At 47.1% G+C, this 14,076-nt stretch overlaps 2 protein-coding genes across 2 annotated transcripts; one reads left to right on the forward strand and one right to left on the reverse strand.

The window, feature by feature from the left end:
- Nucleotides 1-771: 771 nt before the first annotated feature.
- EsH8_IX_000885 (FAD binding domain-containing protein) lies at nt 772-3,215 on the reverse strand (the record flags this gene model as incomplete). Its single annotated transcript, XM_083267221.1, has 7 exons — nt 772-1,836; nt 1,897-2,132; nt 2,194-2,716; nt 2,773-2,784; nt 2,841-3,015; nt 3,083-3,109; nt 3,178-3,215. 7 exons carry the CDS (start codon nt 3,213-3,215, stop codon nt 772-774), a joined length of 2,076 nt encoding a protein of 691 aa, XP_083130786.1.
- Nucleotides 3,216-6,472: 3,257 nt separating this feature from the next.
- EsH8_IX_000886 (uncharacterized protein) lies at nt 6,473-7,291 on the forward strand (the record flags this gene model as incomplete). The annotated part of the gene is made up of 3 exons (XM_083267222.1): nt 6,473-6,559; nt 6,614-6,727; nt 6,782-7,291. The coding sequence occupies 3 exons, from the start codon at nt 6,473-6,475 to the stop codon at nt 7,289-7,291; spliced, it is 711 nt and encodes a 236-aa protein (XP_083130787.1).
- Between the last annotated feature and the right edge of the window lie 6,785 nt (nt 7,292-14,076).

The following is a 14,076-nucleotide window of genomic DNA, read 5'->3' on the forward strand; positions in this document are numbered from 1 at the left end:
GGCTTTGGAAAGCTTTGGATTTAAGACGGTGCTAACCCCGACATCCTTAGCACGGGTGATTTCATAGAAGAAATCTCGGTTAGCTCAGATGTTGACACGCATCTTATCAGGGCATTGGACCTGTCCACAGAGGGATTCGACATACGTGAAGCACTCGAGCACTGGAACTCCACTACAGCATGTCTGCCGAACACAAGCCAGGAGATGCTCCTGGCCAAGACATACTACTCCGCATCTAGTATATATCTCTCAGGCAACTATGATTACGACTTGGAGCACTGGCAGAAATTTAACGTTGTTGTACCAGTGCTAGATCATGGTGAGATTGTGGAGCATTTCAACCTCATCATTCGATTAACGAGGAAAGCCTTGAGGGACTCTAGTCTGTCGCCGCTGCTGTTTTTGTTTCCTTTAAGAGTAGCTGGGGCACGGGCGCAACAAAAGATGGATAAGCAGGCGGTGGCTGAATTACTGTGTGATATCCGGAAACAGTTTGTGGTGGCGGAGGCAATGTTAGGCGAGCTGAGTGAGTTGTGGGCTTTGGATCCTGTCATATCGTAGGATTCTACTCTGAATGGCTGAGGCGCTGAGGTGGTCGCCCACAGCGTGTAGAGTTAGAAATACACCGGGGCTGTTCGTCGTCACACATGCTGGAAGATAAGTACTGAAACGTCAAAATTCATTCGTTCTATGAGAATTTAATCTACTCGTCTATCTTGATGCTGAAACAAAGGTAAGTGAAGCCGCGGAGGACGGCAATCAAAAATTGAACTACCGAATGGGCAACGACGTTCCGTTAACGCCATTGGTGCTGTGGTTTTTCAGGACGAGGCAGCCCTCAAAGTACTTCTGCAACTCGCTGAAGTCCTCGAGCTCTCCAAGCCAGGCGACGTACTGGTCAGGGCGCACCACAACAACACAGCCCCTCTGCTTGTCAATACCATAGTTCTTGTAAGCATCGCCGAAGCCCTCGTGGTAACTCTCGTCATCCACGAACACCTTGTTGTAGTCCCAGCCCACATGTGAATCAAAGGGGTGCAGAATGTCAGGGAAGTCTCTCAACAGCTCCGTGTCAGTGCGCTTTGAGGAGTGGACGGTGAGGACCTCGATGATGCTGTCGATGGGAGCATCAGGAGGCGTCGCCCTGCGAAGGAAGTTCTCAGGGGCATCAAGGGCAGCGCAGAACTTTTCAACGCGGGCTTTCTGAGCCGCGTCCAAGATGTTACCGGCGAAGAGCACGACTCGGAAACGGCCATCTGACTTGAGTCTCTCCTGCAGATGCCACGGGCGCGCACAAGCCTGGTTGAGCACCTTGAAGCTGTTGAAGCGCATACCAACTGGCAATCCGGTGGCAAGCGCCTGCTTCTTCTCAAACTCCTCGGCGGAGATGGTAGCTACAGAATCAAGGACCTTCGTACCATCTCCCTGTGCCAAGTAATCTCCAGCTTTAACGACGAGATTGCTGGCACCGTAGTCAACTGACAAGCCCGAGGCAAACATATTGCCCTTGAGGAAGGCGTCCTTGAAGACCTCCATGCTGACACCTTCAGCGTCCATGACGTCCTTGGCCGGGCGGCCGGAGAAGAGCCGGCTGAAGCGGTGGTCGAACTCGATGAGGTCCTGTGCTACGCGACGGCGCTCGCTCTGGTAGGTGCCCAGAATACTGCGCTTCACGACGCCCTTGGCGGCCAAGGCAACCTTCCAGCCGAGGTTGTAGGTGTCCTGCATAGAGACGTTCATGCCCTGGCCGGCCTTGGGGGAGTGGGTGTGGACGGCATCTCCAGCAAGGAAGACACGGCTGTGGGCGTCGTAGGTGGTGCCAACTCTTTGGCCGATCTAGCACCAATGATCAGAACTTTTTTCGCGAAAGTGACACAGATGCAAGATAAGACTAACCTGGTACGCAGTCCACCAGTCACAGTACTCGTAGTCGATCTTGTAGGGGCTCAGAATCTTCTGGGCGGCGCCAAAGATGAGCTCGGGGGTAATCTTTGAGCGGTCGGCTCTTCCGGAGGCGTCGGGAGTGACCTCCTTCAGCTGAATATAGAGGCGAACAAGCTTGTTCTCTCTGGGAATGACCATCAAACTGCCGTGCTCGGCGGAGTGAATGGCGCATCGCATACGAATGTCGGCTGTTTTTTCGTTTGTGTTAGTGATAGATCCATGCGAAATGTTAACGTGTAGAAAACTCACGAAAGTCAGTGATGGGAATAATGTCCATGACGCCCCAAATGAAATCGGTTGCCTCTCCGTCAAGCTCGAAACCGAGCTGTCTCCGCGTCCAACTGCGAGCGCCGTCACAGCCAATAACATACTTGGCGTGAACAATCTCACTAGCTCCAGATCTAGCTTGGCTCTTCTTGATGAGGTCCTCTTCATCGTCATCTTGGACCAAGTTGCTTCGGAAGAGACCGTCGGGAATCTTGCTGGCGTTTACAGCCTGCGCAGGAGTGGACTCCTCTTCTGAGAGTTGACGGAGCCTGACAGTTACTGGGTAAGCGGCGTCATCGTCAACCTTGGACTCATCGATCTCAAGAGACTCGGGCAGAATTCCACGCTCGACCTTGATCTCGTCCTTGGAGTACTTCTTGATATTCTCAAGGAAGAACCGCTCAACGCGGCCTTGGTTCAGGACGATTTGCTGGAAGCGGGAGAGGCCAACGATAGTATCCGGGATTCTGTCGCTGCGACGGATAACACCATCATTACCGGGGTTCTAGGTTGCATGAGTATCTCCGTTATCTCTAAGATCAAGGAAATTCCGTGACATACCCACATGCAGATCTGGTCGAATATTTTAGCAAGACATCAATCACGGAGAGCGAGGAACCTATTCATACCTCAATCATGTGGTTAGCTTCCTTCCACGCGCGATCTGCGAAACCGAGCGAGTCAAAAATCTCCAGACTGCGACATTGGAGCCCGTCGGCCTGGCCACAGAAGATCTTGGTGTTTCTCTTGTCCACGATGCGAGCTTTAACGCCGCAATGCGCCATCCAGGCGGCGGCCATCAACCTGCATAGTTACGTGTTACTACCGTTTGGAGACACGAAGTCATCGTCGTGGCCTGATGCAAACTTACCCCGCAGGGCCGGCGCCGATGATGAGCCTGTAGAACAAAATTAGTGAGCCATCTTCTTCGAGCATGGATTTAGAGTGGCAAATAGTAGGACTTACACATCCACATTGGATTCGGGAGTCTGATCGCTGGCCATCTTGCTTGGGTTGTTCCTGCGCAGCCTGACGTTTAGAAACTCGCGGTGTTACGAGGATTAGAGTTCGGCGTGTGGAAAGGGAGAAGGCAACTGAGACGTGAAGAGCTGTGCGTGTCAGTGAGTAAACAAAACGATGCGGAATCGTTCGCGCATGCCCAGGTCGCGGGGTCTGCGAGTATCTTGACTCGTTCTCGAAAGCAGCCCCTCAAGGCCTTTCTTGGACCGCCCCCACCAGCTTTTAACGCGAGGCCAAGGGATGTATGTGGTTGGTCGGGGTTGAGTGAATTGATGGAGGAGTAGGATGCTATCCAACGTCTCGAGGTTGCGGGGCCGTTGAACGTTGGCGGAGAACAATGGATGGGGGGCGCTAGCTCGCCGTGCCCACCCCGTCCAACGCCCAACGTCCGGGAGCGTCCCGCTGGCAAGGGGTTGGGTTATTAAAAGTCGTTGATCTATTCCAATTTGGGCCAGCGTCCAGAGGCGATCAGAACTGATATGGAAAAGCATATGCGTGTCCGTGCGCCCCTCACATTGGGCGTTTTTCAATGTCACCGTTGAACGTGGGGGCCAAAGGGGGGGAGGGTTGTTTTGATGTCCGTCAAGTGAACGGAGGACGCTGCTGAAGTCCACGCTGATACGTACTTCAGGTTAAATCCTCTTTGAAGGATCACAATCTTGAGGTACACGCAGGCAGCAGGCAAACGGGAAGCTGGCCAGAGACAGGAAGAACAACAGAGACCACTGCGGGACCTTCTTGCGCGGGATTCCCCTAGTTCTTGACAACTGATGACTTTTGCTGCCACTAACTAGAGATGGATTGTAATACTCTCCCCCGGCCCCCATGGGACGCGAATAGCTTAAAGATATGCCTCATGTGTCTTCTTCGCCCGTGCGAAGATCACGGGGCTGTCAAGCACCCTAACGTCAATCTCGCAATGCGCGGAGCACCTCGGAACGGTTCACCCACTCACCCGGCCGTTCAAGAATGGGGCAACGGTGAACCGTAATTTGTGGATATGGCTGCAGCCATGCAACGTCAGGGGACCTCCCACCGGCAGTTGTCGGATGACTGGTTGACGTGGCAGTACTGCGCAACTTGCGTTACTTCAACAAGCTTATGAACTGGAGATATACATATCTGTGGAGCCTTGGCTGCGACGAGATCCAGTCTGACGGAAACATGGTTGTGCAATCCGAGGGCCATTGCGAAGTCTTATTCGTAGACGATGTTGTCTCCTCAATAATTGGGGTAGAAGGCACAGGACCAACCCCTGATCGGCCGAAGCCGTAATGATTACATTAGACGACCCTGGGCAGAATTACCTGCAGGCGTTGTCTGTGCTTTGTGCGTCTTCCATTCGGTCCCATAAATACCACATTTTTCAGCGCAACCACGACTCATTTTCGCCTTGAGGCAGAACCTGACTCGTCGCAATTAATCTTCAAGTGGTCTCATTTTTTATGTGCACGCAATCAACGTTGCAGTGAATGATTAGATCCCGACATTAGAGAACGGTGATCACAACTCCTGCGCAAGGGCCTGGAGAGCATATGGATTGATATGCTGCATCTATACCAGGAGCGATAAGGGACCTTTTGCAATCAGCCGGGAATTCCTCCAGTCTATTGCGTCACCAAGACAAATGACAGGACGAGGGAACGATGCTTGCGAAATTCCGAGGAAAAGATAGCCGCACCCGGCGGCTAGACAGCGACTCCCAGCTCATTGATGTTTCACGCGGCATGCCAAGGTTGAAGCCAACGGAGCCGCACTAAGTGGTATTGAGCATGCTAGCACAGCCACCAGGGTTGAGGGTATCAGTAACATTAGATGACGTTCTCTCGTAACAGCCCCCCCAATCCCAAAAAGGAACTTTCTCGCGATGACTGAACCACCATTGCCTAGACTCAAGATAGCACGGCTAGCTATACATGATATATGCAAGATATGTCTCGCTAGTGTTGTGCCATTCGCCATCGCACTCTGTCTCTTTCGAGTCTTGAGCCTTCAAACCCCCAGCGAAGTGCGACTGAGTTGCCACGCTTCCGGTTACCCGAAGAATCTTTGCCTCGAACGGTTCGGCTCTCATCGTGTCGTAACCAGAGTGGGCTTTGACTGGGGCTCTCCTTTACCACCGTTACCGTAGAAAGCGGAGCTGGCTCCGTGGTGAGCCCCTGGCCTTTGGGACGCACCGCGGACAGGTGCCGACGCTGCGCCCTTCATCCCACGTCTCGAGCCGAGTACAATCGGCACCCTATTCGGGTTCCCCTGCAGTCCTTTTGCGATCGACATGGAGCTTACCTAGATGCTTGGAGCATAAAGCTGGGAAGTTAGGACAGGGACAGGCACAAGGCCGGTAAGGAGAAGATGTGACAAATGAGCGACTCAAGCTCCTTGGGTCAAATGCTTGTTTACATCCTCCTAAACTTGTTTTAAAAATTTGCAAGTAGTTATTTACACTTCGTCCCCCCGCAAGTTTCTTTCCGTCTAGTTTGGCTGCTGGATCCAGCTGTGCTTGTTTTAATATCTTCCTTCGGCAATCGCTTGCTAGCGCCACCGACTTGCGCAATGTCTGCTGCTGAAGCTGAGAGATTCATCAAAGAAGTCTGGGGCCTACAAGGTGCAGCGTATCTTGTCGTTGGGCTTCGCTATTACAGTCGAGGAGCTACCCTAGGATGGAGGAAGTTCGCATGGGATGATGCCTTGATGGCTGTTGCAACTGTAGGTTCAACTCCGAAGTCGAAACGAAACTAAAGAGTTTACTGACAAAGAAACTTAGCTTGTTTATACGGCCGAGTCTGTCGCAGCCTATTTCGTGGTGGCATACTGGAAAGGCTTCGCCAACAATGGCATGACAGATGAGCAACGAACTTCCTTAGACCCGTCTTCAGAAGAATGGCTATTACGAGTCAATGGCTCCAAAACACATGTCATCGGTCTACTTCTATACACAACCCTCCTATGGTTGTTGAAGGGCTGCTGGGTCATCTACTACTCTAGGTTGACGTAAGTAACATTATCTCATCTGAGAGTCTAATGTTAATAATCAGGACAGAGCAGGTGTGCATAAGATGAGGAAAATCATCTTTTGGGCAATGATTATTATGCCGGTTACCTACGTCGCGTGTCTGTTCGTTGCGTTTTTGAAGTGTATTCCATTTCATAACCAATGGCAGATCAGTCCGTCACCAGGCAGTACGTAGCGTCACGTTATACATCCGAACAGAAGCTGTACTGACGTGTTACAGACTCATGCATGCCCGCGGTCTCGTTTATCCAGACAATCTTCGTCATGGCCATGAACACCGCCACCGACTTCTACCTAATGGCCATCCCGCTACCTGTATGTATACTATCTGAGTATTCTCAGGGACAACACTAAATCAACTTCATACAGATGGTGTGGAAGTCACACCTTCCCTGGCGAAAGAAGGCTACTCTCTTGATCATGTTTAGCGGTGGCTTTCTTGAAATGACTTTCGGCATTCTACGTTGCGTATCTATCCTTACTGTATGTAACAGGCGAAGATTCCTAGATTTACATCTACTGACAATGTGTCTGTAGGTTGGCGACACGGATCCAGCGCAGTCAGGTTATTGGTCCGTACGCGAGTCTTTCGTCTCCGTGGTCCTCACCAACATGCCCATGGTATACCCCCTTTTTAAGAACGTCATCGATAAGAGTCGCAACGCAAGCACCAATAAGAGTGGCGCTATGGGAGATAGTCAGGGGTACCGGCTTGGCAGCTACCCAGGAAAACAAGGGCCTAGGAGTCATCCTCTGTCCATTCCAAACGAGACGACTTGGGGTTCCAATGAGCATATCGTCACTGACGTCGAAAAAACAACCTCCGGCGGCGATGAAACTTCAATTAGCTCGGACAAGCAGCCTCAAAGCCCTTACTTGCCTCAAGGGACTAACATTGCCGAAGTGGCCTCAGACAACAACCGTCGGTCGATGCGGCCGAGGAGGCAACAGAATGAACCCAACCACAAGAACATCGTTGTCACAACAGAGTATACCATCTCAAGGGGAGATAACGACCCTAACAAGCCTCCGAATGGAATGTACTAAATGCCGACGAGACTAGCTAATTGTAGCAAGATCAGATATGGAGTCGGGGAGAAAATCGCATCACACGCTCAGCCCGGGTGGTTCGAGTTAGTCTTTTCACTTGCGAAAACAAAATACCCAGGAATTGATATTCCGTATGTGTGGGAAATTTGGCATGATGAGGTGGCACATCCAGGACACACATGTATATGTAATAATAAAGCCAGCGAAAATACCATGTAATTCTTTTTATCAACCGACATTTTCCAAAGTTTGTAGATTGACCTTGCAGGCCTTGAGGGTAGGGGCAAATAGTAATTAAATGCTGTAATTTAAGCACGGTCAGCACAATGATTAACAATATATTCAACATTTATTTGTTTAAAAATGTCGTAATGACAAAGTATGTTGTCGCTTAACAATAACTTTTGTTTGAATCTTGGGACCACGCTCTACTTTGGATTGTGAACGACAGCTTGACAGCTTGGCAGCGGCTTGGGATCTCTTCCCGCTCATATATAACCTTACTTGCTTGTATTTCCTGTTGATGCCTCTTGGGATTGTCCTCAAATTATATTTCCACTACTTACGTAAATTATTGAGACTTGCTGCTGCAACTGCCCTTCAAACCTGCCTCCTTGTAGGTCCATCTCGTCTAGAAAAGTAACACCTGTACAAGGCTCCTACGTCTTCAACTTTATAAAACAGGAGTTGTGTTACAGTTAGATATCCAACAGTAGGGTTTATGTTAACAGAGCGCCGATGTTGATACTGGAATAATGGTTGTATATTGTTGGAATGACAGGTATCTGTTGTATACAACAGGACTGCCCGTATGGGCTGGAGCTCGCCGAATACCAATATGGTATATTCGGAAGCTGTAAATTGGTATGTATAAGAGAAAGTAGAAGGTTGGCAGCAGCAGCAGCGGAAGTGTAGATATAGCTGTTGGCAGCCCGGAGACGTAATCTTCGGGCTCCGCTGCTGCGGCTCGTGCCGCGGCCGGCGGCCGGCAGTTGGCTGCTGACCGCCTGCCCGTATTCTGGTCACGTAATCCAACATATATGCTGTAAGTTGCAGTGCTAGATCTAGGCTTCAGGAGGTATAGTGATCAATCATACACCCAACAAGTTTGTAGTACTAGTGATATCACTTATAAAGGATATTAAGAGTTATATAAGGATGAATTACAAGTTGATTGCTAAAGAGCTATAGGAGTTTAATTTTAGGCTTCCTTAAGTTTATTCTTTATACAAGTTTTAATCACCTTTGAATGTAATTTAGTGATTATTACTATAGGTATTAATAGTTGCTTATAGATTCACTTTACAAGCGCTTATATATATTACACTATTATTATTTATAGATTCTTTACTTATATAATTATTATCTTAATTTTATCTCTATATAACTTATACTATAGATCTTTATACTTAAGTGAGCTCTATTTACTTTTATACTTATATCCTACTTAGTTGCTAGTTCCCCTATAGAGTATTACTCTAGTTAGTTATATTTCTCATAGGTTGTAATAATAGTGATTAGTTATACACCTAGTAAGAAGGTTAGTAGTAAGGTCACTGATATAGAATATAGAGAGTCATTTAGAGATGAATTATAAAGTTGATTGCTAAAGAGCTAAGGGAAGTAATCTATCTGGTTCTAGTTATTAAGTCTTATACCCATCTGTAATTCCTATAGTGTGTGCCTGGGACTGACGCCTGGAAGTCAGTCCTGATGTTGGACCGCCTTTAGTGTGTCGGTCCACTCTTGTTGGACCGCTCTTCGCTTGTCGGTCCTACCCTATAGGACCGCTTATCAGTTGTTAGTCCTTCTTATCATTATGTGACTTCCTGTAGTTCTTCCGTTACCGATTGGGCTGAGCTTGATCCCTATGTTCTTACGCATATAAGGGCTTATGCCGCCTGCGTCCTTGCCGCCGGGTGGGGCGTTATGCTTGGTAACTTGTTGGGTTGTAACATCTAGGAAATAGGATCCTAACATCAGTTTGCCTAGTTTGCTTAGCTAAGAACATCAGTGTTTTACTGTAGTTGATGAGGCCTAATATTAAGCTTCCACACTATATAATAGCTTACGTTCTTTCTGTTTCATAGTACTTATTCTGAATTAGTAATACATACTACATGCTATAGCCGCGCCTTCGCTGGGCAGACTAAACGCTTAGAGAAAGATATCTAGAAACCTTATCTGAGAGGGAAAAATCAATGTTGTTTGCGAAAGCAGTGCATCCACTGCTCCCTCATGAGACTATATTGATAGTAATAAACAATAGCTGTAGTTTTTCTAATTTTGCTATTGCCCTTCTCTACAAGACTGACTAGCGTTCACCTACTGGTAGTAGGATGTAATACAATCGGTATAGTCTTTTCAGCAATAAAGTCGTTTCCTGTGCCTGTTGATATCTAAATGTGCTGAAGGTTGCTGGATTTGAGTTTAAATATTCGTCATTAAAACTCAGCGAGTTAGTAAAGGACGCTCAATTTTGCGTTTGTTTCATCTAGAATGTGTAAACACGATCAGCGTCCACCTATCTCCGACGCGCATAACAGCAAGTACTTAACCCCTAGGAACCCTCCAAGAGGAAAAGAATCCAATATGCTATGGAACGTTTCAATACCGAACCCATTTTTTATCTCTACTTTACATATGTTACCTTTGACATAGTTGTACTCACTAAGATATGATCTGATTCCTCACATATGCTCATTTAAACTTCTTTGTTTCTATTTTCTCGTTGAGTAAAGGACTGGTTATTACAGCACTGTGTGAATGATTCGTTACTTGAGGCACATCAGTGTGACAAAAGTACTGGAGGTATGGCTGCTAGTACGCTGGATAATATCATAAAGCGCGACCCTATTTATGAGAGAGAAATATGGGCTTGGGTCATTATCGGGGCTGTCGTCATTTTTATGCGCTTTACTGTCAGAATCAGGATGGTTGGGCTTGAGGGTTTTAAGGGTGACGACTACGCTATGATTGCAGTAAGCTAAAACAAATTCAGCGGCGGCTATATTCTGACTTGGCCTCTTATGCAGACCTTGCTCCTGTATATAGCTTCCATGCCGGTCCTTGATGGAGTCTGTAAGTGCGAAAGCCTCAGTCCTACTGAATGTGTGCGGATCTAGTCGGATTGATTGATAGTCACGGTAGGAAATAGAGACTCTAATCATCTAGCTGACATTCACAGACCACTTCGGCTCCAACGTGGATCTCACAGTGGACCAGATTAGGCTCTTGTCCGATGAAGAAGTTGCACGAGTTGTTAAAGGCTCAAAGCTTCAACTAGCAGCATGGTACCTCTACGCGTCATTACTGTGGTCTATGAAAGGCGGCATGTTACTTTTTTAGTAAGCTTGCACAGCATTGTCTACAATTTGCCTATACTAACTTCGATTGTAGTAGGCGTTTGCAACTTGACCTGTGGCAAAATGCTCGATATGTCAAGTATTTAACTCTTTTCACAGTTCTATCTTACTTAGCAGTGGTGGGAACAATTAGTTTCAGCTGCCTTCCGTAGGCACCCAACGCAGCGAAGCTTGTAAAGCTGATTAACAGAGAGAACAATGCTAACCAATTATTTAGGTACCACGATAACTGGGGCGTGCGACCTAGACCAAGCGAGAGATGCGTTCGTAAAACTCAGAACTTGCTGGTTACAACCTTTTTTAGTAAGCCAGGCGTAATTCAGTCACAAGCACATAACTGATGGGTTCCTAGATATAGTTACCGACGTGACAATTCTAAGCCTTCCCATTTTGCCGCTAGGAAAGATGCGAGTGTCTCTGTTGAAGAGGATATTGATTATATCCCTCGTTTGCTCCAATATCTACTTCATAACGGCTTCAATCATGCGGGTTGCTATCACACTGCGGTCAGATCGCACAACGCTCGTCATAAACATTTGGGGCACCCGAGAACTGGGCGTTGGAGTCATAGCCATGAATGCTCCATCACTGCGTCTCATGTTTTCCCGCAGGTTCTGGCATTGGCATCATCAGCCGTCACCTAGAAGTCCAGAGGAAATGGACAGTGCAAGAAGAAGCAGGACTGCTGTTTCTCGAATACGGAGAAGGGTCCCACACGACTCTGTCCTCGATTGGGTAGACTCTACAACTTCGACAACCGGACAAGTCGCGTAAAGTCAGCGCCAAAATGGTTCAACACCAAGAACCAGGAAAAGCTGCCAGCTACTAGTAACATCATCTCGTCATCTTCTTTCATCTATTATAGGGCAATAAAAAGCAAATAGAATTTAAATTTGCTCGTAATGTCTCTTTTGTGCAGTGTAATAACTGTTGGTATTACAGGGGACACACACACAGGTAGAAGCTCAACGAATATCTCTATATGTTTGTAAGCTGTAAAAGTGTATATAGAAGAGAACAAGTAGTAGAAGCAACGGAAGCAACAGAAGCGAAGTCATCACCAGCCTGGAGGTAGTAGAATCTCTAAAAATCGGTACTGCCGCTGCCGGTTACTGTTGCCGCTAACTGCTTGCCTAGATTCTAATTGGCAATCTTTATCTACCTGTCTCTACCTAATATAATATTAATATAAATTTAGCTAATAGTAGTTAGGTTAAAAGTTAGCTATCTACTATATAAACCCTGACGAAATCGTGGAATCAGTTCATGCTTTCTTCATGTGGGTGATATAGATAAACACAAGCCCAAGTGAGATGAGGAAGATGGGCGAAAGTTATTGATAAGGACGATGTGTCCTACACCAACGTTTGTCGACTGGTGTGTGTCGAATGTTTTATATTTCAATAAGCCAAGCCATTCCGTGGTTTTTCTACACACCCCAACTGAACAGTATCCGAAGATGAACTTGCGAAAGATGATTTTGCAAACGATGAATGCCGCGTATAGCCTTGACGGAGACCCGATCAGGGCGAAAATTTCTCTACAGCCTTGATCTTTTATGCCACTCGTCAAGGCATTACAACCTCACGCACACCATTTTTGATCTCATGACTTAAATATCCCGTTGGTAATTGTTATGTTGCCTTTTCGCCTCTATAACCCATTTTTAATCCGCTGAAGCCTCATTGAGAATGGAGTGTAAAACTACAGAAATATCCATGCAACTATCTGTCACCAGACACTAGGCCAATCGGCATAACATCACTCCCTACCCCTTGTCATTTCATTCTGTGAAATATGTTGTCGCTTGGCGACATTCTCGGAATAAATAAGGGTGACAAACGCATGTCAAAAAGAAACTGCAGCATTGTACTTCATAGTCAAAGTAATCAATATTGATTTGGAGTAAATTGTGTGTTTATCGTATTATGTTTGATATTTGGTACGACATGCCAAGTCCAGTAGCTCGAGAATTGCTCCATGGGGACCTTCTACAAGCCAGTTTTGAGCACTCGTTTCTCATTTCAAGAGATGTTAAGCGGACGACAACTCTAGCATGCCACCTCGGTGAAGCCGGCGTTGTCGCCAGCTGTGGTCGCGGGGCAGCCACTGATGCACTTATTGCATTGCTGGCCGCTGCCGTTCCATGATTCATCGCCACTGCAGCTTCCACTGCAACGGCCACCCACGAAGGAGTTGAACCTGCAGTCATAGCAGGCCCTGCGGGCCAAACTGCCGCCCTCCGACGGTACGGCAAGCACACCAGAGGCGGCGAGTGTGATAGCGGCAAAGATGGTTGTGAACTTCATGGTGGATTCGAATTGGTTGATGGTGTTTCTGAAAAGGTTTGGGCAAAATTAGTGTTGGATGTTGTTTGTCTCGAACAGGCTTTCTGTCGATAACAAGTCAGTATCAGAAACTATACGAATGATGACATACACGAAGGCATGTTATTTGGTTTCATTCTGCCTTACACTATAAGTAGAAGAATAGTTCGCAATTTTTCACAACTGTTGACTGTAGGATTAACTGAAAAAGGTATGTGTGGTACGCAGGCAAAGGGAACTTATAGGTCTGCAACTGTCAGTTGAGAGATAGTGATCAACAGCATTCAAATGTCATGTTCTGTTGCAATGAGTCAGGTTTCGTGTTCAAAAATAGTGGTTGTTCCGAGATCTGCAAACTCTATTGTGGAAGAATTTCAATCGGGAGCAAAAACTGGGGATGTCTTCGTCAACAATTATTCGCAGCTTTATTAAAACCTCTGTGCATTTGATGTGAGTGGATGGAAATACCCTCGGATTCGCTATGGTCGGGCCCATCTTTGCGGGGTTCCTAGTCTCAGTGTCGGGTTCCCGTTTGATTGCGGGACCCGAGGGCACAAACACGAGACTTAGATAGATGAACCGGCGTCAATGCATTAGGTATGAGCGATGGGTTCTCATCGCACTGAGTCCTTGCTAATCTATCTTCCTCACAAAGTGATACTTGCATGTCGCTAATAATCGTTTGCTGGACGGAAGCGCTTGGAGATACCTAGTGGAGCAAGTTGACGACAGCTACTTGATTAAGGTTCACCCACAATACCGGTCCTGGCTTCTACGTTCGCCTCTCAAATGCGAAGAGATGATCAACAGTTTTGCAATCCTAACTGATCATCTGATGAATCATTCGTTTCGCGGAAAATAAATGAGGCAACAAGTCATTGTAGTATTAGACATGTTAAATTACAAATCGGTTAACTATTTAAATCTTGAGTATTTCAGTCAGCTGATCTGGGGGACACATCCCGTATATTCAGTTTTTTCCTGGACCTATGTATGAATTTTACACCCGATTGACAACTTAATGCCATTTCACAGGGCACCATGGCGCCTCACTCAAGACGCCGCCTACTTCCCACTTTTGTGTCTGAGG

This window comes from Colletotrichum jinshuiense, chromosome 9 (genome assembly GCF_051148585.1).
Source record: "Colletotrichum jinshuiense chromosome 9, complete sequence".
Lineage (NCBI taxonomy): Eukaryota > Fungi > Ascomycota > Sordariomycetes > Glomerellales > Glomerellaceae > Colletotrichum > Colletotrichum jinshuiense.